Source organism: Pteronotus mesoamericanus, unplaced genomic scaffold (assembly GCF_021234165.1).
Source record: "Pteronotus mesoamericanus isolate MK-2021 breed Mesoamerican mustached bat unplaced genomic scaffold, CSHL_Meso_final scaffold_533, whole genome shotgun sequence".
NCBI classification, from domain to species: Eukaryota; Metazoa; Chordata; class Mammalia; order Chiroptera; family Mormoopidae; genus Pteronotus; species Pteronotus mesoamericanus.
The window spans coordinates 4,953,624-4,975,574 of NW_026555320.1; the positions used below are offsets into that span (position 1 = coordinate 4,953,624).

Genomic DNA, 21,951 nt, shown 5'->3' on the forward strand with positions numbered 1-21,951 from the left:
GCCGGCCATGGGGCTGTTGGGGCAGGACATTCTAGGAGGGCAGAGCTGGTGCGAAGGTCCTGAGGCGGCCCGAGCTGGCTGTGTTTGAGAAACGCTAGGGGGGAATGGCTCTGGGGGGTGTTAGGAGGCAGAGCTCCACTGTCTTGCTTTGTCCCATTTGGGAAGGAGTGACACAGGCCTCTGACAGCAGGGGTGGGACCCTGGCCTGAACCACCTCCTCCATTCAAGGGTCAGCAGGGGCCCTGCATCCTCACACAGCCCCGCGGGACCTGTGTACTCTTGTGAAAAGGAGGCTAGAAGCTCTGTTGTTCTGAGAGCTTCAGACACGCAGGTATGTTTCCAATTTCATATGTGCCAGGGCAGGGAGGAACCCTCTGTCCATTCACAGGTGAGAACACCGAGGTCAGACGGGCCATCCTTTCCACCCGGCTCCAGGCTTAGTGACACAGGTACCGCCTTCAGCCTCGGCCCTCCCACTGACCAGCACAGGGGCCCGCCTATGTGGGAGTATCCGCCCCCTTTTCGGGTTCTCTGAGCCTGTCCAGCACCCTCCATCCCTGGTGCTAGCAGGTCACACAGTGGTGGGAACTTACCCCCCATTTGTATGGCGCGGTGACCCAGCTGTGGGTAGGGGCTTGGGGCGTGGAGAAGTGGAGAGGTACAGCGCCCCCCGGCACGTCTGGGCTGCCACGTGGGGTATTGCTGGAGGCGTGGGGAGGCAGCTCGTCTGAAGGTCCCGAGGCCTGTGTGCACACGCACACAGGTGTGTGGCGGGTTCCCCAGCAAAGCCCCTGGGCACTTGCAGTAGTGGAGGTAAGGCCTTGCCTGACCTCCATCACCAGGTCAATAGTCCAGCCTGGCCCATGTGGGTCACTCCACCCCTTCCCATGGCTGAGAGCCGTCCCCTCTAAATATAGCCCCGTGGGCTGAGCACAAGCCTATTTCAGGCCCAGGCTGGGAGGTGGCCAGGCCTTCCCCCAGCTCTCAGAGGGGCCGCCACTGCCTCCATCCTGTGCTGCCACTGAGCACTGACACCGGGCCCGCCGCCTGCCCAGCCCCATCATGCCCGAGGACACCCAGGAAGGTAGGAGCCGACTCGGGGGGGCAAGGCCCCCGAACTATGACCCTGTGGACCAGGGAGAAACCCGCCCCCATCCCACTGACCTCACTTTCTTAAGTAGTTATTCATCAGTCACCACGTCTCAGATCAAGTAAAGGACCTGCACCCTGCACACAGAGGAAGGCCTACCATGCCTGGAGCCTCTCGCCTCAGGCCCTGCCTGTGTCCCCTGCAAGGGACAGCAGGGAGGCTTTGGGGGAGCCCCTAGTTGTGGCCAAGGGGGTGTGAGTCGGGCAGCTGCCTGGCCCATTCAGCTCCTTGCAGGGAGGAGGCTAGGGCTGGGGGTGGGCAGTGGTTGCAGGGAGCATTTGGGCACATGGCCCAGGGACTGGGGGTGGATAGGCTTCAGGCTTCCTCCAATGTGGGCCTAGGTGGCCCCAACCTGCTAAAGATCAGGGTCCCTTGACCGGTTAGACTAACTGCTAGTTAAGACTTTGATGGTGCGGGGTGAGCGGAGGTGGAAGTCAGGGGGATAGATGGTGATGGAAAACAAAGTAAATGGTGCTCGCTTTGGCAGCACACTTACTAAAATTGGAACGCGGCAGAGACCAGCACAGCCCCTGCGCAAGCAAGAAGTATGGAGGCTCAGAGGGGCCAGAGCGGGGACCCAGGAAGCCTCAGGCGCAGCTGCTCCTCGGCTCCCGCCCGGCTCACCTGTCAACTCCCCCATCCTATTTTCAACGTAACCGTTAGGGGGTCAAATACATGGCAATGGGAGATGATTTAGCTTTGGGTGGTGGACACAGTGCAACATGCAGATGGTGTGTCATAGAGACGTACTCTAGAAGCCTACATAATCTTATTAACCGATGTCACCTCGATCAATTTGATTTAAAACTATTTTGCATTTAAGGAGTGGGCCAGGCCCCGGTGACGGCAGTGGAGGGAAGGGTACCCCCTTTTGAGGTCTTAGCAGTGAGAGTCACGGCCTGTTTCTCCTGGGAGCAAACAGAATTGGAGTTCAACTTAGAAAAACAGGGGAAAAGCACAGCCAAGTGCAAACAGGGAATTTAATACAAACCCTCAACACATACGCAGATGTCATGCTAAGAGCGTCTGTTTTTGTTTTACTTTTGAGCATGTCGAGGGTCAGTTCAGGCAAAGCGTGAAGGCCGAGTTACTGGTCACAGAGTGACGGGCCCAGAGAGCCTGGTCACCCTTGCCCCTATCAAGAAATGTCCCTGCAGTGTCCCTCACTTGGTGATCTAGCTTCCAGTTGGGCACCTGGGGCTCGTAAGGGAAAGGTGTTTTTTTTTGTTTTTTTTTTTTTTTAAATTTTTTAAATCAGGTCAAAGAACAACCAAAAGAAAATACAATTTTTAGAAATCACAAAATAAACACTTCAGTGGATCCAAAACTAAGTAATTAAAATCCAGGGAAAGCACGCAGGCCCCAGTGACTAAGCGGGCGGAGGCCGTGAAGAGGTGGCCAGGAGGCCTTGCTCATCACACTCCCCAGGCAGCGCCTCCGTCAGGTGGGTCAAGGAGGCCTTTCTCATTGCCCAGCTCGGCAAATACACGTGCATACATGTGTGTATCAATTCTCTTCCAGTGGAGACGCCTAACGGCAGTAATACTGTATTCTTGTGGGGGCTACGGGCAGCCATGCTAGAGGACAATTTGAGGACAGCTTTAAAAAAAAGCCCCCTTTTTCCTTTGAGAGCTAGAGAGAAACATTAATTTGTTGCCCCACTTACGTATGCATTCATTCGTTGCTTCTTGTTTTTATTTACTTTTAGAGGGGGAAGAGAAAGAGAGGGAGAGGAACATTGATCTGTGAGAGAAACATCGATCGGTTGCTTCTCACATGCTCCCAACGGGGGACCTGGCCCCCAACCCAGACATGTGCCCCGACTGGGAACCGAGACAGCAAGCTTTCATTCTGCAGGCCAGGGCTCAGTCCACTGGGCCCCTCCGGCCAGGTTGCCAGGGCCACTGGTTATTTCTCACATGTGCCCTGACCAGGGGTCCAACCTGCACAGCCTTGGTGGGTCAGAACAATGCTCTCACCAACTGAACTATCCAGCCAGGAGAAAAAAAGAGCCCCTGCTTTTTGATCTAGTAATTCTGCTTCTGGGAATCTGTTCTTATTAACTATTGTGAAATTGAAAGAAACCGCCATACTCAACGATGTATGTCCCTTTCTAGGGGTTATTAATTTCCAAAGGGAACTGGAAACAACCTAAATGTCCAGGCAGCCTCAAAGGAAGGCCTGCAGACAGACCTCAGAGGGCGGATATATAGTCCGATAACAAAGGCAGGTTTCCTGCTGTGATTTTGAGTGAAAACAGCAGAGTTCACGGCAGTACAGCAGAATCACGCTGACTATGTTAAAGAACGCAGAGCCCAGGCCCGAGGGAACAACGCTGCCGGCTGGCGGGCGCTGCTGCTGCTGCTGCTGCTGGGGACCAGAGATAGCCAGGCTCCGGCCTGACGGCCAACTCCCAGGGCTTGCGAGGAAACTGACAGCAGAGGAGGCAGGAATGGGCTTCACATGCGGTGGGTTTATGCCTCCGTGGCTGAGGACCTTCCCTAGAGAGGAGCAAGCAGAGGGATACCGACCTGAAGTCCCCGAGATGCTTGGGAGGACACAAACATGAACCGGTCAAGTGAACCTCCTGTTACTGTGGGCAAATCAGGCCTTTAGGGTTCTGGGGCTGTCCTGGCTCCAACATCAAGGATCATTCCTGAGATGCCCTGTCCCCATCCTCTCTGAGCCCATGCTGCCTCTGAAAGCCACCTAGAGGGGAGGGGGTGACCTTGCGGTTGAACCAACTCTGTGCTGCCCCCGCAGACACCACGGCACCAATGAGCCCGAGGAACAGGGCATCGCTGGCCCCCAACCACGTGCAGGAGGTGCGCCTGCACCAGGTGGATTCCATCAGCGACCTACACAGCGGAGGTTAGGGGGCTGGGGCGGGGGGCAGGAGGGCGGACTGGCAGCGGAGAGGAAAGCAGGCGCTCGCACTGCCCTCCTGATGCCCCGTGTGCCCCCAGGCTCGCTGCGCCCCTACCTGGACGAGGAGGCACAGCCATGGGACGACCTGCTGGGCATCTTCCCACCGTCGCTGTGCGCCCAGCCTGGCTGCAGGCCCATGCTCAGCCGTGGGGGCTTCCTGCTGCTGCTCGCGCTGCTGGTGTTCACCTGCCTGGCGCTCGCCGTCCTGGCTGTCTACCTGAGCGGTACGGAGGCACCAAAGCTGGGGGAACCAAGGGCAGAGCAGCGGGACCAGGAGGCCCTTCCGTGTGGCTGGAGGGAGCACCTGTGGCGGCCAAGGCAGTGAGGGGCGGGGCGGGTGCTCACAGCGCCCTGTGGCGCTGAGCTGGACGGTAGCAAGGGCCTGATCACCCCCAACCCCGCCTGCCCATCCGCAGTGCTGCAGAGCGAGTCTCTACACACGCTGGCGCACACGCTGCACACGCAGGAGGAGATGCTTCTCAAACTCCGGCTGGCCAGCCTCAGCCAGCTGCGGAGGCTCAACGCCAGCGAGGCCCGAGCACCCAGCTGAGATGCCGCTTGGACCTGGAATCTGGGGGTGTGCGGGGAGGAATGAAGTGGCCATCGACAGCTTCGCCCTCTCCCACTGTTGCCCCACCCTGCCTCCGTGGGGAGGTTTCTGTAAGAGAACCTGCCTTGGCTCCACAGCTGCCTGCCTCTCCTGGCTTCTTCAGGCCAGGCCTCGCCAAGCCTCTTGGTGCCAAGGCCCCATTCCGGGTGGCCCAAGGTCAGAGGAAGCGATACCAGCCTCCGGATCCTCCTGTGGCCTATCTGCACTCTTTGGCATCCCGAGACAGCAGGCTCATAAGTCTAGAAATAGCTACCCCTGCCCCAGGCGCCCACACTTTGCCAAGCCTCCTGGGGTGGGAGTCCAGCCTCCACTCTCAAAAGGCAGGCCAGACTCTGATGAGGAAGGCCATCTGAGGGACCCTTGGAGGGCCCAGGTGAGACAGAACCGGAAGAGCGAAGCAGGCCCCAGCCTGGGCTGGCGGCGGGGAAGGAGAGCACGCGGACGCACCTAGGAGCGAGGGAAGGCTGAGCATTCATTTTATTCATCTCTAACATTCTTTAAAAACCAGCACATCAATCCATTCCAGGTGGCCTCACCTCCCCACCTGTTGTGACATTTGTCCAGATGTCATCCCCCTCCCCAAGGAAGTGGCACATCCCAGGGGAGCAAGGCCTGAGAAAGGGGAGAAAGGAATCAACCACCTGCCTGCTGTCTGCCCCACGGCCCTGGGACAGACACGTGTCTGGCCCGGCCTGGGACAGGGCAGGAAGAGACCACAGTGGCTGAGTGCAGGGACGAAGAGCCAGGACGCCAAGGGGCCTGGCCTCCAGCCACCCACCCCCAGGTCTGTTTTTGGTTTAGTCATTAAAAAAATAAAGCGACAATTTCTGGCAGGGACCAGTGCACTGTCTCCTGTTAAAAATACGGGCAAGGGCGGGGACAGTCTCCTCTTCGGCTGGTCCTGCCTCACAGGATGTCTGCCCGCTTGTCCCGCACGCGGCTACGCGCCTTGGTCCGCGCTTTGAAGGCAGCAGCGTTGTACAGGTGCTGGAATGGGGGCAGAGAGGGGTGAGCTGGGGAGCGGGGGAGGGGAGGCCCGGGGCTTCTCCTTCAGCTCCCGCCGGGCTCCAGGCCTCTAGGCAGAGGAATGGAGGGAAAACAAAGGTGCCCGAGGGTGCAGACCTTCTCGAATCGAGAGAGCTTGCAGGCCTTCAGGGCCGCGGCGTCCAGCACCAGCACAGGGCCCAAGCCAAAGATGTCACGGAGCAGCTCGTTGTTCTGGGGGCAGAGAGGACAGTGAGCCCGGGCCAGGCTGACGCACCTGTGCGCTGGGGGCCCCCGCCCGCCAGCCTCCCCACCTGCAGGTGGTGGTGCATGCCCGACCCCAGCACGTCCCTGAAGGCGGCGTAGATGCGGCGCCGGGCCCAGCTGTCCACGTAGAGCACCTCGAGGCCGAAGCGGACTGTCTCTTCCTCACACTCGCCACCCTGCAGGCAGAGGGGCCCAGAGGGCTGGGCTTGGCAGCTGTGCGCCGGGACGCGCTCTGGCTGGGACACACGCATGCTCACACGCACCTCGACAAAGCGCAGCACAGCCCGGAAAGTGGAGCGCTGGCGCCGGCGGTCAGCTTTGGCACGGTGCTTGTTGCTGTCGGTGGCCAGGGTGCGCAGGGCGCTGCAGAGGGTGTCCGTGTCCTCGTAAAGGAAGTCCTCCTGCGGTGAGGACAGCGGCAGCCACGTGAGCTCTGCTGCTCTCAGTGTGGGGCGGCCCAAACCTTCCTTTCACTAAGGAGGCAATTTTCTTCTCCCCCGGCCCCCTGAAATCCCTTCTTGGCCGCCGCCTTGGCCAGATGCCTCTGCTCAGGGACCCCAACACAGCCCCTAGCACCCGCGTACAATGACCTGAGGCCGCCCTGTTTTCCGGGGCGTCCCCTGCATCCAGCCTGGGATGGGCACGTGGGGTCAGCACACTGCGCCCGCGCCCCCGCACCTCAAGGTCCCGGGCGAGCTCAAAGAGCAGAGCGATGGTCTCGCCGGCAGCAATCCGCAGGTTCACAGTGTCGCTGGACAAGAGCTGGGGAAGCCGCGGCAGCTGCCTGGGGAGGGGCCAGGTGGAGCCACATGTGTGGGCTGGGGGCCTCTTCCTGTTCCCCCTCCCGAGCCCAGTGGCAGTCAAGGTTGTCTGCAACCTTGTTGGGGCAGTCCCGAGCCCAACCTGTCAAGGACGTGGCCGAGGTGGGTGCTGGGGCAGATGGTGAGCAGCAATGCCCAGGCTTGCAGGGCGGCACAGACGAGGCCGTGCAGGCTGGCGGGGGCTGTGGAGCCATCCCCACCGCAAGACTGGCTGAAAACACCTTCCAGGCAGGCGAGGCACGAGAGCAGGTCCTGGGGGTACAGGGAGGCAGGGGAGTGGCTCAGGGGCAGAGCTAGGGCCTAGGTGCTCCACTACCTGCACCCAAAGACCACTTACCTGGACATCGGCAGCAGCGACGTAGCAACCCAAGCCCAGAGCAGAAGCACACTGTTGGGAGGACAGAGCCAAGCCACGGTCAGAGGCTGAGCCTTGGTTCCCAGCCAGGGGGCTCACCCTCAGAGTGGGGGAGCCTGGAGGCAGGTGGAACCCACCTCCCTGCTTAGCGGCTGGGAGAGGCAAGGGTGTCAGGGAGCAGGGAACACTCACGTGCAGCCGGGCGGCGGGGTTGGCTGTGCCGTCGCTGAGCACGGAGACCAGGAGGGGTTGCAGGCTGCGGAACAGCTCCTCGCCCTTGGGGCCAGGACCCAGCTGCACGCAGAGCAGGCCGAGGACGGCAGCCGCCAGGGCCTGTTCCTCGCCCTTCCCTGCGGGGATGCTCTGCAGTCAGCCAACGCGCAAAGGTCAGCCGCTGGCCACGTCAGGTCCCCCATGTGTCCCACAGCCAACCTTTCTTGAGGCACTTTTCCAAGGCATCAGCCAGCGTAAGGCTGCGCTCCAGCAGAAAGTCGGGGAGCAGGCGGGACGCCAGGACCAGGCGCAAGTTCTCAAGAGCACCTTGCCGGGTCTTGGCACTGGGGGATGAGGAATGGGGGGCGGGGGGGTCTCGTGAGCCAGCCCAACCTGGGCCACACCTGGCATGTGCTGAGCAGGCACAGGGCTGCAGGGCTGGCTGGCAGTTGGGGCTACCTCTTATCTGTCAGGCAGTCCACATACTCCTTCAGCTTCTCCTCAAGGTCCTCCTGCTGGCCCTGCTCATCCATGGCATCGCCCCCTGCAAGGTCAGCTGCTCAGCCCGGCTCTCGGGCCCGGCCCACGGAGCCCTGGCTGAGCCCCTGCCACACCGCCGCCCACTCTCACCAAGGCTGTCCTCGGCCACAGTGCTAAGAAGGCTGGGGCAGTCGCTGGTAGTGCTGCGGGCCTCGCTGGCTGCCTCATCCTCGCTGGAGCCTGAGTCAGCTTGCGTGCTGCTGCTCTGGGCACCTGGGGAGGGTGGCACAGGGCTCTTGGCCTGCCTCCATCGAGGAGCGGCGGCTGGGGGCGCCTTGCCCAGCCTCACGACCCTGCCGGACAGAGTGCTGCCCTCTCAGAGGTGAGAACGCTAAGGCTGAGGCGGGAGGCACAGAGGCCGATGCAAAGAACACTGAGCCAGGAAGCGGGAGAAGGGAACGAGGTCTACGTGTCCAAGAGCAGGTGGCACCAGGCCCAGCCCGGGAATACCTGGCAGGCTTGGTGAACGGAGCCTTTCTGAGGCCAGAGCTTTTAGAAGGAGACCGAGAGCCGGGCAGAGGCGGGAGGGGCTGCGCAGGCCCCAACCAGGCCTGTAGCCCAGTCTGAAGTGGGGGCATACCCTGGCAGACCTGGGGGCAGCTCAGCCCCCGCCCAGATTAGGCCTCCAAATGGCCAGGGCAAGAGTCAGGGGCTTAGATTACAGAGTCAGACAGACCCGGGGTGCATATTCCAGCTGTACATCTTAACAGCGGTAGAGCCAGGTCAGGTGCCTAGCCTTCAAAGCCTCAGTTTCTGCGCAAAACAGAAGCAAGAGCACCTCTTCAGATAGGACAAGTGGGCAATGATTAAGTAAGTGACTGGTTATGGCTGGTCTGTGGAACAAGGTCGCCGGGTTACCCCTCGGCCCTGGGGGCAGAGGCCCAGATCCCAGTGCATGTGGGTGGATGCCCCGGGATTCACGCCTGCTGTCTCCTGAGCCTCCCTCTGTCTCCGTCTGTCCCAGACCTTCGGCCCTGGGTGGAGGAGCACAGAGCTTCCTCCTGCCCCTGGGGAGCGGCCCCTGACTGCCCTGAAAGTTCGGGAACAAGGGTGAACGTCAGGCTCAGCAGGACTGAAGGTTCCTGGGTGTGGGTTCTGCTTGGGCCAGGGCAGCTGGCACAGCTGAGCCCTAACTGGCTTCTGGTCCCCAGGCTGGTCCTATTTTTCAGGAACTACATACTCCATGTGCCTGGCGGACAAAGTTCAGCGCCCACGCAGGCCTCTACTCATCTCCTTTCTCACTGCCCTAGCAGCCAAAGCTGCCCAGCCCCCCGCCCCCCATTTGTTCCCATGCCACGACCCCTGCAGATGCCAGGCACAGGGATGGTTCACACAGCTGTTCACTCCCCATGGCTCCCTTTTCTCCACCTTCTACGGGGCCCACCCAGAAGCCCCCACCTTGAGGTTTCCTTGGTTCCTAAGTCTGGAGCTGACACCTCTCAGAGAACTTTTCCCCCACAACCAATCCTTCTGGAATAGCACTACCCTCTTAGATGACCTCCTACCCAAACACCATTAGGGCGGTGGCTGTGTCTCAGCTGTGTCTAGCAGGAGCCCCATCCCTGCGAAGTAAACATATGTGTTTACTGTACCAAAACACTGTCCTGGCGTCCACTGATAAGCGTCTTGGGACTGCCTCAGACTCCAGGGCTCTCATCCGCCCTCTGGGGCCAGGTCCACCAAGGCAGATATCCTGCAGCTTCCCTATTGCCCCCTCCCCTCAGTTCTCCCCCAGGCCTCCCAACAACTTCCTAGTCCAGTCCAGAAAAGGATTACGGATTGAGGAGGGGGCGAGCTTCCTACTCTGTCCTGCGGGATTGTGTGCCAAAGCAGGCAACTCGGGAGAAGGAGCCTTGGGGAAACCGAGTCCGGAGGTGCCGACCGCGTTAGGGTCAGGATCGCTGGCTCCAGACCCGCGAGCAGCATGCTCCAGTTGGGTGCACACGTGGCCGCTGTCTGCTGGCGCACGTGCCGGCCGCGGGGGCGTTGCAAGAAGCTGCGCCAAGCTGATTCAGGCAGGAGCTCCCGTCCAGGACCCTCAGAGACACCGACGGGGACCCACGCAAAGACCCTCGTTCGCCGTTCACTAGTTGCCCCGTGCCCACTTACCTCCTCTGCGGCGCTGGCCGCCCTTGCGGGGCGCGCTGCCCCTATGGGCGCGGGGCATATCGGGAATCGGGGGCCACGGGGCGCGGGGTCAGGGACCCGGCGGACTGGGGCGCCAGACCAGCGAGACGCCGGCCAGTGCGCTGAGCTGAGACTTGGGCAGGCGACGGGAGCCACACGCCGCGCGTACCACCATCTTCGCTAGGTGCCCGCCCTGCCAAACCGGTCGAAGTGCCCCGCCCAGCTAGACAGGTTGCCGGGAAGGCGAGTTCCTACCCGCTCGGTTTAGACCCAGAGCCACGCGGCTGAAACTACTATTCCCAGGGGGCTGTGCGCGCGGATTATCACTGGGCGCAGGGCACCTCGGGAATTGTAGTCTACTCCCGTGACCCGTAAGCCCACGACACCCTAGCTGAACTATGCACCCACAATGCTCTGTGTCCTGCCCCACCTCCACTGCACGCAAACACGCGCGGTCGTCAACTCTGAAGCTGAGCCGCCCAGCACGCAGGACCCACATCTCTGGGGACTTGCAGCCGGGCACTCACTAGTGGGTGAGCACGGGGCTTGCGAAGACATGGTGAACAGCCAAACCTCAGGCAGTGAAAGAAAAAGTGGCTTTATGATGAAAACAAAGTACAGACAGCAGTTTAAGCGCGTACAGACCTTAGCCAAGATCTTGAGGTGGCAGGCAGGTCTCCTTCTACCTCTCCGCGGACCCAGTGATGTGTGGGAACAGAGCTCTGCGTTGGCAACCCTAACCATCTGGAACCTTGTCTCTTTCTCCCTGGGACTGCTTCCTTTTTAGAAAAGGGGGATCAGGTGATCTCAGAGAGCCTCTGGTTTTAAAAGTGTAAATATTTTCTTCTGACCCTTCCACTCCTCAGGGATCCCATGGGAAGCAGGGTGTGTTTATGGGAGGACTGGCTAAGCTACAGAGAACAAAGTGGGAGAGAATCCTCAAGGACTGGGAAATGGCAGCAAAGACAAGAGGGTCGCAGCAGGTGACTCCTGGCTTCATACTGTTTCTTCAGGCCCACGCTTAGGCCTGGGCAGGCTCCTGACAGGTGGGGCCCGCCCAGCCCCAGTAGCAGCGGCAGCGGAAGGGCTCCCAGTCTCCGGGGCTGCCATCTGGCTGCAGGTGCAGAAAGGCTTCCGGCTGTTCGGGATTCCACCGGACACAGCGCCCGTGGCCGTGGCACCGCTGGCGACTGCACGCTATGGCCGCCCTGGTCACGTTAATCACATAGGGGCCCAGGGTGTCCACCAGGTAGTCATGAAGATGCCAGCACTTCTCCTGAGAAAAAGGGGCGTTTCAATGTGCCTGCTCCATGGCCCTGACATGGTCACTCCCCCACCCCGGGGCCCCCACCGTGGGCTGCGTGGCGGGCCGGAGGGGGCAACGATCACCTCGGAGCTGGAGATGCCGAGGTTTCCCCAGAGTACCACGCCGGCTGCCCCCAGGGCTGCGCTCACACCGATGGTCTGCACAAGGTCATCCTGGAGGCAGAGAGCTGCTAAGCCAGGGCCACGCCGGCCACATCCGTCTGGGCTTATCTCCCCCTTCCAGAAACTTCCGTGGCTCATTGCCATGATCTGATTCCACCTCTGCGGTAGGGCCCTGTGGCACGGAGCCTGAGTGGCTTCTCAGGCCCTCCGCTCAGAGAATGTCTCCTCTCAGATCAGGGCACCAAAGGCGGGGGCCTTCCCTCCCCCCAGATCTTCCAGGACAGAGCCATACGTTGTCAGATGCTCCAGGATAGGACTGTCCCCTCAGAAATAGATGAGGGTCTCCCCTGCAGGTCCCCGTGGGCAAGGTCTTCCCCTCAGACCTGCTGGGACAGGGCTATGCCTCCCCTCTAGGCACCAGCTTTCACTCACCTGGGACAGGAACCTGCCAGACCTCTGGAACGTGAAGCGGGCATAGGCCAGGACGGGCAGGGGGTGAGGGTGCCCAGCGCGGGCCACACGAAAGGCCTCCTCCAGGCGGGATCGGACAAACACCTGCTGGTAAGCAGGAGGCAGCCTGGGTGGGAGGTAGATGCTGGGGAAGAGGGCGCTGGAGGCGGCCCACAACCAGTGCAGCTGCGTGTTGCGGGTGCGGGTGGCTGTGTGGCAGCGGCCCGAGTAATTGGAACCCACACCATGCCAGCCATTGCCGCAGGCCGGGAAGTGATAGAAGCCCCAGAGCCCATGGGGCTGCAGGGCCTGGCCCAGCCGCAGCGTGCTCTCCATCAGGGCACGGGCTGCGTGTTCAAAGCTAGTACGGGCCTTGTGGAGCTGCTCCCGGGGGTCCAGGTCGGGGAACACCCGCTGCGCCCAAGCCCACGAGGCATCCTGATAGGCTCGGTGGCGGCCCCAGTTCCCAGCCCAGAGCGGGCTCCATTCTTCCCAGTCCAGCACTGCCAGGCCGGCGAAGCCACGTCCCAGGCTGCGGTGGATCTGGTGAGCAGCCCGTGCCAGGTGGCGGTCCAGAAGCACCACCTGCGGGATGCCTCCATTGTGAGCGGTGCCCCTGGGCCCGAAGTAGGGATAGAGGCCGAGCTGGTTTTTGTAGAAGATGGTGATGTTCTGGCCATGGAAACGCTGGGCCCGGTTGGCTGTGATACCCAGGGCCTCCAGTGGCAGGTGCACACCAAAGCGGGCTCTACAGCGCGCTGAGGGCACGTTCCACAGCACTGAGAAGGGTCGGTCAGGGGCCCGCAGTAGGGGGTGGCCACACCCCAGGCACAGGGCCACCCCTAGCACCAGGGCCGCGCCTAGCTGCATGGTCACGCCCCAGGAATGGAAACCTGCAGGAGAGAGGGTGTGAGCTTAGAGTCCAAGGCCACGCCTTCCACACAGCAGCAAAAGCTGGGAAAGCTTCCCTAACCCCTGCCCACAAAGGGGTGGGGGAAAGCATGGCCCCTAGGGGGTCCCATAGGCCTCTCGGGCAGCCACACCTTAAGCTCCCCTCATTTTTTCCATCTCTGACCCCTCCCCCACCCACAGCTCTCGCAAGCCCCCTTTTCCCTCTGCCCATCTCCTTTCCTGCCCCAAGAATACTCAGCCCCCACCTCACCTCCTCAGCACTCAGGTCCCTGCTGTGGCCTCACCTCCCCGGGAGGCCTCCTGGATCTCCAGGGGCAGGGCGCTGGGACTCCCACGGTCCCAGCACAGACCCTGCCACAGCTTGCCTGTCCATCTACCTGTCCACCTGTTCCCCGGGTCAAGAACCGAGCTGTCCCGTCCCCCATTGCCTGCGCCCAGTCCAGGGCCTGACACACAGCAGGTGCTCAGCGAATGGTGGGCAGGAGTGAGTGAACATGGGAGAGGACAGACACCCATTCTCCTGGGCCTGGCGGAGTGGGAGGGGCAGAGGGCAGGTGTCCTGCCATCCATGGCCTCAGGGCAGAGGTGGATCGGGGGCTCCTGCAGGGATAGGGGACCTAAGATGAGGCTGGGAGGCAAGGGTGGGAGTCAACAAATGAACTGTCATAGCCACACCCAACAGAAGCCTTTATTCAGCCACAAGGGCAGCTGGGAGCCCACCGGTGCTCAGGAGACCTGGCTGAGCCAAGGCTGCCCCCACGGGCCAGGGGCTGCAGTGCGGCCAGAGGGCTGAGGCTGAGACTGTCCTGGGGAGTCCGCTGAACCAGAAAGACGAGTCCGCTGAGCCTTTGCCCTAGGTGGCCCTCAGATGTTCTTCTCCATCCAAAATATAGGACGTCCTCTCAGGTCATAGTATTGTGTCTCCAGCAGGTTTTGTGGAGGTGGGGGCGAGGTGGTTGAGGGCTTAGGCAGGGGGGGTGGTGGCGGCAACGATGGCCCTTTGGGGGCTCTTGGGGCAGCTTGGGCAGTCGGGCCAGGGGTCTTGAGGGGTGGCCACAGAGAAGGGGCCCTGGGGAAGGCACTGAGCAGAGTGGCGGGCAGCCGCTGGCTGGTGAAGACCAGGCCCTGAACTGGCTCACCCAGCTGGTAGCCCAGGTGGGCATAGAAGCGCAGCTGGTCATGGGTGGTGAGGTGTAGCCGGCGGAAGCCCCGGGCCCGAGCAAAGACCTCGAGGCCCTCCATGAGGCAGCGGCCAAAGCCACGGCCCCTCAGCGCCCGGGCCACCACCACTGTCTCCACTAGGAGGCTCTGGGGCCGGTCCAGCACCCGTGACAGGCGGGCATGTCCCACTACAATGGGGGCTTTCCCCGACACGGGGTGGGGACTCAGCAGCATCAGGCAGAGGGGGAAGTTGTCTGAGGACTGGCCCAAGGAATGCACGCGGGAGGCGTGGCTGCGGGGCCACTGCTCGTTGATGAGGTCGGCACAGGCGTCCAGGAGCTCGGGTCGGCGGTGCACAGGCTCCAGGGTCAGTTCAGCCAGGCTGGGGACTGGGGTCTCCTCCGGCTGGAGTGCGGGATTCAAGGTCAGCCCAGTCGAGCCACGGCTGAGGGCCATCTCTGGACGGCATGCAGGACCCGGGGTCAGCTCAGCTAGCCGGGGGCTCAGGCTCAGCTCTGGCTGGCATGCAGGCTCCTGGGTCAGCTCGGTCAGGTTGGATCTCAGGGTCAACTCTAGCTGGCAGGCAGGATCCAGAGTCAGCTCAGCTGGGCTGGTGTTTGGGATCAGCTCCACCCAGTGTGTAGGGTCTAGGGTAGGGGTCAGTGTGGCTAGGGGGCTCTGAGTTGGTTCCAGCCTACGTGTAAGATCCAGGCTCAGCTCAGTCAGCCTAGGAGCCAGGGTCACCTTCTGCTGTGTTGCAGGTGGCTCAGTGCCAGGCTGGGGGTTAAGACTAAGGTCTCCTGGAAGTAGTATCTCCTCAGACCATAAGGGTGCTCCTCCTGTGGACACCAGCCATGCTGGGTTGTGCCAGGAGGGAGGATGGGGTTGAGGCAGGGAAGAGCTGACAGAGTGCTCGGGGAGCCATGCATCCTATAGAACAAGGGAGTGGTGGGTTGCCCCTGTTCCCATACTCACCTGAGAGCACAGGTTCCCGGGGGAGCTGACTCAGGTGGACAGCAGAGGGGATGGGTTCAGCGTGTCCTCCCCACGCTGGATGGAGGCTGAGGGCTAAAGGCTGGGGCAGAACCCAAGAGCGCAGGCCCCAGCCTGCTCTGGCTGCCACTGTCCTCCCCTGGACACTTGACCCAGCCCTACCCCACTGCAACTGGCTGGCCATCAGGCAGAACATGCAAACCAGACACCACGACCCCCTGCTTAAACCCACCCAAGGCTCCTTTTGGAGGTAACACAGCTACCCCCGGGGGGCTCCTCTGTTCCTCCCTTTCCTAAATTCCAGGTCACCCTTCTTAACCATGCAGGCCATGCCCACCACTTAACTGATCCTGGGGTGCCCCTCACCCACCCATCAGGCCGTTTTCCCCTCCCTGGATGGGCGTCCCTTCTTGGGACACACAGCCCATGGCCCCTCCCCAGGGCACTTCTTTTTTTTTCCCCTTTAGTGCTTAGAATAACACAAATCTATTATCTTAATAGTTTGGGAGGACAGAAATCAGAAATGAGTCTCCCTGGGCTAAAATCAAGGTTGTGCAGGGCTGGCTCCTTTGAGAGGCTCTAAGTAAAAATCTATTTCCTTGCCTTTCTCCAGTTTCTAGAGGCCACCTGTTTGCTTTGGCTCATGGCCCCCTCCATCTTCAAAGCCAGCAATGCCATCACTCCAACCTCCGCTTCCATCATCACATCTCCTTCTCTCTCAGGACACTTTGATGGGTCATGGACCCAACGGTCCCTTCACAGGGAGCCCCAGCAGCACTAGCAAGGGGCCTGTCTCACAGTCACACAGCAATGCGACTCCTGCGAGCCTGGTTCCCCGCTGGCCTGAGTTTCGTAGCCACGGTAGATAAGGGCCACAGCTTCCTTCCTGCATCCACGGGGGATCCAACGGCCATCGGGTCGGGGGCCCAGACCTCCTGCACCCAAACCCCATTGTTTGCCCATCCTGCCCCAAGCCCTGCTGGCAGGAGGGTCTGTGCTGGGGGAATTTATGGCGGTGGGGGTGGGGGAGGGGCTGGGCCCCACCATTCTACTCACCTTCTCACCAGATGGGACGTCCTGGCTCCCCTTCCCCACCTCCCCAGGAAGGCCCCCAGAGCTTGAGGCCAATTTCACTCTGGTCAGTAACAGGTAGCCCCCTCCCCTCACGCCACATTCCACTTAGAAGGTCCTAAGCCCCTCACCTGCAATCAGCCACCTCTGCAGCAGCCGTACCCCTCGACCAGGAGGGAGGAAGCCCCAGGTTCTTCCTCTAGGTCAGGAACCCCAGGCTTCCCCTCGGGTTTAACCCCTTCAGTACCGACCCAACCTCCTGTGGGCGGGGCTCCTGGGTTGTCAGACAGACAGCCCTGTTCTTCCTGTGCCTCGGTTTCCCCCTCCCTCCTAGTGGGCCATAAACGGTGGACTTTTAGGGGTAGGGGGCTTCGGGACCTTGACTCTGGGGGGTGTGGCTCGGCATGCCCTGGGAGGGAACCACAGACGCAGGGAGAGCGTGCGGGGCGTACAGAGCATGGGGGGCAACGAGGACGGACGCGCGGCGCTGGGGAGGGGGCGGTACTGACATGTTGAAGCCGGGCTCCAGGATGCTCGGCGTCCTGGCTCCCCACAGATCCGAATCTCGCTCTGTCTCCGGCTCGGGGTCCTCCGTCAGTCTGCGCTGTCCCCTAGCGGTGCGGCGGACGCACGGCAGCCGCCGCGGCCCGCGACGCACCACTCGGCCAGTCTCTCAGGGTGGCCAGGCCCCGCCCCCCGGCGCGTGTGACGGAGCACCGACTCGACGCAGGCTCCGCCTCCGCTCTGGCCCCACCTCTGTCCCGCCCACTGGCGCTGAGCCCGGCCCTGCTCCCGGTGCGTCACTGCTCGGACTCCACGTCCCGCTGTCTCCCGTTAGCTCCGCCCCTTCCCGTACAGGCCCCCAGTTCCTTGCGTCACTCCTTAGGTCCGGCTTCAGCGCGGCTCCCCGAGCCCCTGCCGGCGCCCAGCGTGCCACAGCTTGGGCCGGGCGCAGGCCCTTCCTCCAGCTGCCTCCTTTTCCGCCTCGCCCTGGGCTCGGACTGATCTCGCCCCCGCGCCGCTTTGTCTCAGCTCCCGCTGGCCTCCTGCCTCGGTCAAGCGTGGAAACGGCCAGGTGGGGCTTCCTCTTGTCGTTTGGGCCCCACCCTGGGAAGCAGCCGCTCTCGGACAGACGTCCGATTCGAGGGAGAGGAGCTTTTCCTGTGCCCTTTGGATCCCGGAGCTTGTACGTTTTAGGTGCTCAATAAACAGCTCTTCGAAGTAAGAATCATGCCTGCTTTATTTACAGGGCTGGTGCCTCTGAGCGAATTCAGGTTGTGTGCAGGGCTGGTTACCATTAACACAGTAGGAGCCAAAGGGCTCTACCTCTACAGCCAGACAGACTGGGTTCAAATCTTAGCTTCGCCACTTTCTGAGTGTGCAACTATTGGCAAAGGGCTTTCCCTCCCTGTGTGTTGCTCAGTGTCTTCAGCGTCGCGTAAGGCCCGAATGCATTAGCCTCCTTAAAATGCAGGTAGTGCAGGCCCTGGTGAAGAGTAGGTGCTCAGAGAATGTCAGTTCTTGTGAGTGCGGCAGTTTAAAGACAGGTGCGGTCAGTGTCACCGGAGGTGCTACTTCTGACCCTGCTGGGTGGGTGATGGAGACGCGAGCTCCTTATGTAACTATCCCCGTCCGTAAGTACGCGTGCATATGCAGGCACACGCTCACGATGGCGGCTGAGCGTGCCCCGGGCTGTGACCGTGACTTGTGTGGCTGTGCCTATACTTGAGAAGGCCTTGGCCAGGGCCAGAGCGCATGAAGTGTGTGCCGTCACCATGCGCCCTGCTGCTCACACCTGGCTCCCCTCCAGCCAGGGTAGCAGTGACACTGGAACTCCACTGCCATCTGTTCCCTATCCTCAAGGGACAGAGCACCTCGTAGGGTCAGGGGCCCGCCACCTGGTGTGAGTTCAATGGAGAAACTGGTGGGGTTGAGGACGAGGAGGGCCTCAGGATGGCCGGGGCGCCGGGCGCAGCGGCCGTGGCCCGAGCACAGGACTTGACTGCACAGACGTGCCCCACTGGTCACGTTCAGGATGAAGGGCCCCAGCGTGGTGTCCACGTACTCCTTGATGGCCTGGCACGATTCCTGGGGAGGAGGGGGAGTGTCAGGGACACCATGGCCATGCATGGGCCCACTGAGGGCATCGAGGCCCTCACCTGCTGGCCGGCCGGGACTGAAGGGGCAGAAAGGATGGGCCAGGGTCTCCCCAGCCGACCTCTGCCCCGCCCTGGGCCTGAGCTCACCTTCGTTTTTGTGTTCTCCCAGCTCACCCAGAGCACGGCTCCTGCTGCTCCCTGGGCCGCGCTCTCCCCCAGGCTGTGCTCCAGCTCCTCCTGGGAAAAACGACAGCAGAGCTCTGTGGGTTCTCCCTCCCTCGGCACAGCCGGCTGCTCTGGCACCATTGGATGAGGCCAGTAATTCGTAATTCCCGCCTGGGGCAGCCCTGGCCCTGGTGGCAGAGGCCAGCCTACCCCCACTCTCGCCTGTGCCTACCATGCAGGCTGGCACTGCGTCCTTCTGATGGATGCTGACTAGCCTGTGCGTGGCACAGACATTGGCACACAGTTCACAGAACATGAGAACGAGTGGGTGAAAGTGCCCTGAGGCTGTGTGGCATCAGCTGCTGGAACTGATGCCTGACAAGGTAGGCTATGAGGTGGGCGGGGTCACAGGAGGAGACTCACCAGCGGCAGAAAGCGGTTCGTCATGTCATAGAAGATCTGGACGTAGGGCAGCACCGGCAGGCTGGGGTCCCCAGCACCCACAGCTACACGGAATGCCTCACCCACTCGGTGCTGCACGTACATCTGTGTCTTCCCTGTGCCCTCCAGCGCCGCAGGGATGTAGATGCTGGGGTAGAGGGCACGGCTCTGGCCCCACAGCCACCCCAGCTGGTCGTTCTGGGCACGGACACCCGGTGGGCACTCGCCTGTGTAATTGAGGCTTAGAAAGTCATAGTTATAGCAGTCAGGGAAGCCGTAGAAGCCCCAGAGGCCACGGGGTCGCAGTGCCTGCCCCAGTTTGAGGGTGCCTACCATCCAGGCCTGTGCAGCCCTCTGGAACTGGTTCTGGGCAGCCGCCTCCACCCAAGGAGCCGGCCAGTCGGGGTGCTGCCCCTGTACCAGTTCTCGTGAGCGCTGCCGATAAATGTCCTTGGTGTCCCAGTTGAAGGCCCAGCGTGGGCGCCAGGCCTCCCAGTCAATGACGGCTAGCCCTGAGAAGTCGGACGCAGGCATGGCAGCCAGGATGTCCTGGTACGCGCGGGCCAGGTGAGCATCCAGGCTGGCGTTCTGGGGCAGGCCGCCAAAGACGGGCTCCCCCGCAGACGTGTAGTGGGGGTAGGTGCCTAGCTGGGAGCTGTAGAAAATGGTCATGTCCGGGCCGAGGAAGGTCTGCCCCGGGTTGGCCACCACATCAAAGACACTGATGTCCACGTCCACGCCATGCCTCTCCAGGCACCACTGGGTGTTTGCGTTCCAGACGGTGGTGAAGGGCTGGTAGGGTACCACGGGGCCCCTGGTGCCTTGGGCCGTGCCGAGCAAGGTCAGGAAGAGGGCGCAGGTGGGAAGGAAGTGGGTTGCCATGGCACAGGGCAGGTCTAGGGAAACCTGGCCAGGGGAGGCAGAGCTGAACACAGGCCTTGACCTCTCTGACCCCTGCTTGGGGCAGGGAGGCTGAGTCCCTGACCCATTAATCCACCCCTGCTCTGGCTTCAGGTAAACACTGCCTGGCAGGGCTCAGGGAGGTCAGGGGGCAAAGGAGAGGCACGGAAGGGAGCGCGGTCCCTGGAGGGCACATTGGGGGTGCCCCCTGGGCCAGGCCTTTGCCCTGTCTCCCACCGGCCTTGTCCCGGCCTAGGCTTACCCACCCACTTCTCCAAGGGCCGCAGAAGCCATGACATCTGAGTCATGAGAAGAGTGGCAGAGAGGGAGGCCCTGGGCCCCCAGGCCGGCATGACTGATAGGGGGGCCTTTCCTGTCTCTTCTCCTGGAATCCTGACCAGACATCAGAGGAGGGGATGCTCAGTGACCTAGGACATGTCAGCCCAGCCCTCCTGGACACCCGCCAGTCTGCCCACTTGTCCCTGCTGACCTCAGGGCTGCAGAGCCTTGTCCTCCAAACTCCCTGACCCCAGGGCGAGGGCCCAGGCAGGGCTCAGCAAGATTCTTTGTTCCTCAACTCTGGCCCCAGCTGCACCAGTCACTTGGAGGAAGAAGCCGCTGCTGGTAACTCTGAGCTTTTTTTGCAGGGGTCACCCCACCCATTCTGGGGGCGGGCTGAGGGGTGGGCCCTGGGTGAGGACTGGGCCAGGCACCCGAGCCACCTCGCCACCCCCAGCAAAGTGCGCTTGGTAGGGGGTGGGGCCTGGGCCGGAAGTGCCCCCTCTCACCCCGTGAGCACTAAGGCAGGGCTGCGTGGCTTTATTTGGGGTGGGGCAGCGGTGGAGGCAGTGCCGGGGGGCTGTCTGGGTGGCGGCCCCAGCTGGGCAGGCCTGTTAGTGCTGAAATCTGGGTGTCTTGGAACTGATACCCAGGGAGCGTCCTGGCCCCACAGGGCTGCGTTATGACATTGGGGGCTCTGGGCATTTTTGCCTTTGTGGGTGGGACTCTACCTCAAAAAATATTTAAAACATTTTTTTTACTTATTGATTTAAGAGAGTGAGGAAAGGAGAGAAACATTGATTTGCTGTTTCACTTTTTCATGCATTCATTGGTTGATTCTTGTATGAGCCCTGACTGGGGATCGAATCAGAAAAAAAAATATTTTTTGAAGATTTTATTTATTTATTTTTAGAGAGGGGAAGGGAGAAAGAGAGGGAGAGAAACATCCATGTGTGGTTGCCTCCCATATACCCTCTACTGGGGACCTGGCCCGCAACCCAGGCCTGTGCCCTGACTGGGAATCGAACCAGCGACCCTTCGGTTTGTAGGCTGGTGCTCAATCCACTGAGCCACACCAGCCAGGGCTCAAAAAATTTAAAAAAAATATATTTTACAACTGTGTTGGTATAAAGACAAATAAAATCCAGACTGAATCTGCTATATATTCATTATTTATGTATTTTTTATTCTATTGAGATATTAAAATTAAAACATCTGTGGGCTTCAAAAGTGCTGTGGCCCTGTGCCCTGTGCCCAGAGGGTGTCACCCCTGCCTCAGGGACCTGTGTGTGAAAGGCACCATGTCCACGCAGTCAGGGCTGTGCTGCTACCCTTCGTCCACTTGCTGGGTCAGAGACTGCATCTGCAAAGTCCCAGCTAGTGACCCCCGGGGCCTGGGGACGAGCTCCCCCAGCGTGTGTATTTGCGAGCGTGGGACCCAGTGTTTGCCTGGGACTGGGTGTGAGACCCTGCTGTCTTGTGACTATGAGACCACGTCAGTGTGACCACGGGTCTGAGCACAGCATATCAGTGACCACATGCTTGTTCATTCCTTTATGATCGTGCTTGTTCGCTGATTCAGACCCTAGTGATTGATACCTGCCAGGTGCTCAGGCCCAGGCCTGCCTGCCAGGGCGGAGTAGGAGCCACTGGATCCCTGGTGCAGGTTACACCGCTACCTGCCTGGCTCTCCAGCCCAGCCTGAGCCTGAGCCCGAGCCAGTGACCCTCCAGCATGGTTGTCAGCAGGGCAGTGACACAGCTGGCTGCCATAGAGGCTCGGTCCTCCCCCCGGCTGGCTAGGATGGAGGAGAGAAGGGTCCAGGGTGATGGGTGCTGTGGGTACATCAGCTGCAAGCCGAGTGCAGGATCTAGCCACAGAGGTGGTGGCTGCTGAGCCTCTTCAGAAAGCGGGGCCCCAGAGTGATAACCAGTAGGCTCAAGGCAGCCTGGACCCCCTTCCCTGGGGCTCCCTGCTACCTCCCGGTACCCCCAGATACCTTGTGCGGAAATGAACACAATCCAGCCAACACACAGGCCAGCACCCTCTCACTGGCC

At 61.2% G+C, this 21,951-nt stretch overlaps 5 protein-coding genes across 8 annotated transcripts; 1 reads left to right on the plus strand and 4 right to left on the minus strand.

Annotated features, from left to right (window-relative positions):
* Window positions 1–1,062: 1,062 nt before the first annotated feature.
* LSMEM2 (leucine rich single-pass membrane protein 2) lies at window positions 1,063–4,649 on the plus strand. Its single transcript, XM_054594607.1, has 4 exons — window positions 1,063–1,084; window positions 3,914–4,021; window positions 4,117–4,302; window positions 4,495–4,649. Exons 1-4 carry the CDS (start codon window positions 1,063–1,065, stop codon window positions 4,626–4,628), a joined length of 450 nt encoding a protein of 149 aa, XP_054450582.1. The 3' UTR covers window positions 4,629–4,649.
* A 500-nt stretch (window positions 4,650–5,149) lies between these two features.
* Window positions 5,150–10,187, minus strand: IFRD2 (interferon related developmental regulator 2). Its single transcript, XM_054594554.1, has 12 exons — window positions 9,978–10,187; window positions 7,959–8,081; window positions 7,788–7,872; window positions 7,548–7,672; window positions 7,308–7,465; window positions 7,098–7,148; window positions 6,843–7,012; window positions 6,618–6,723; window positions 6,203–6,340; window positions 5,987–6,115; window positions 5,811–5,906; window positions 5,150–5,675 (listed from the first exon to the last, which is right to left on the minus strand). Exons 1-12 carry the CDS (start codon window positions 10,033–10,035, stop codon window positions 5,595–5,597), a joined length of 1,320 nt encoding a protein of 439 aa, XP_054450529.1. The 5' UTR covers window positions 10,036–10,187; the 3' UTR covers window positions 5,150–5,594.
* Window positions 10,188–10,502: 315 nt separating this feature from the next.
* Window positions 10,503–12,751, minus strand: HYAL3 (hyaluronidase 3). Its single transcript, XM_054594476.1, has 3 exons — window positions 11,856–12,751; window positions 11,385–11,474; window positions 10,503–11,271 (listed from the first exon to the last, which is right to left on the minus strand). Exons 1-3 carry the CDS (start codon window positions 12,741–12,743, stop codon window positions 11,017–11,019), a joined length of 1,233 nt encoding a protein of 410 aa, XP_054450451.1. The 5' UTR covers window positions 12,744–12,751; the 3' UTR covers window positions 10,503–11,016.
* An 891-nt stretch (window positions 12,752–13,642) lies between these two features.
* Window positions 13,643–16,702, minus strand: NAA80 (N-alpha-acetyltransferase 80, NatH catalytic subunit). Of its 3 annotated transcripts, none has more exons than XM_054594835.1 (2): window positions 16,520–16,702; window positions 13,643–14,518 (listed from the first exon to the last, which is right to left on the minus strand). In XM_054594835.1, exon 2 carries the CDS (start codon window positions 14,400–14,402, stop codon window positions 13,650–13,652), a length of 753 nt encoding a protein of 250 aa, XP_054450810.1. In that variant the 5' UTR covers window positions 14,403–14,518; window positions 16,520–16,702; the 3' UTR covers window positions 13,643–13,649. The 3 variants fall into 3 exon arrangements, with proteins under 3 accessions (XP_054450810.1, XP_054450812.1, XP_054450811.1); XM_054594837.1 differs by having other exon boundaries at window positions 13,643–14,522; XM_054594836.1 differs by having other exon boundaries at window positions 13,643–14,593.
* A 265-nt stretch (window positions 16,703–16,967) lies between these two features.
* On the minus strand, window positions 16,968–20,346 carry HYAL1 (hyaluronidase 1). 2 transcript variants are annotated; one of them, XM_054594529.1, is made up of 5 exons: window positions 20,106–20,346; window positions 19,882–20,008; window positions 18,698–19,621; window positions 18,257–18,346; window positions 16,968–18,098 (listed from the first exon to the last, which is right to left on the minus strand). In XM_054594529.1, exons 2-5 carry the CDS (start codon window positions 19,966–19,968, stop codon window positions 17,781–17,783), a joined length of 1,419 nt encoding a protein of 472 aa, XP_054450504.1. In that variant the 5' UTR covers window positions 19,969–20,008; window positions 20,106–20,346; the 3' UTR covers window positions 16,968–17,780. The 2 variants fall into 2 exon arrangements, with proteins under 2 accessions (XP_054450504.1, XP_054450505.1); XM_054594530.1 differs by lacking the exon at window positions 19,882–20,008 and having other exon boundaries at window positions 16,969–18,098.
* Window positions 20,347–21,951: the final 1,605 nt, after the last annotated feature.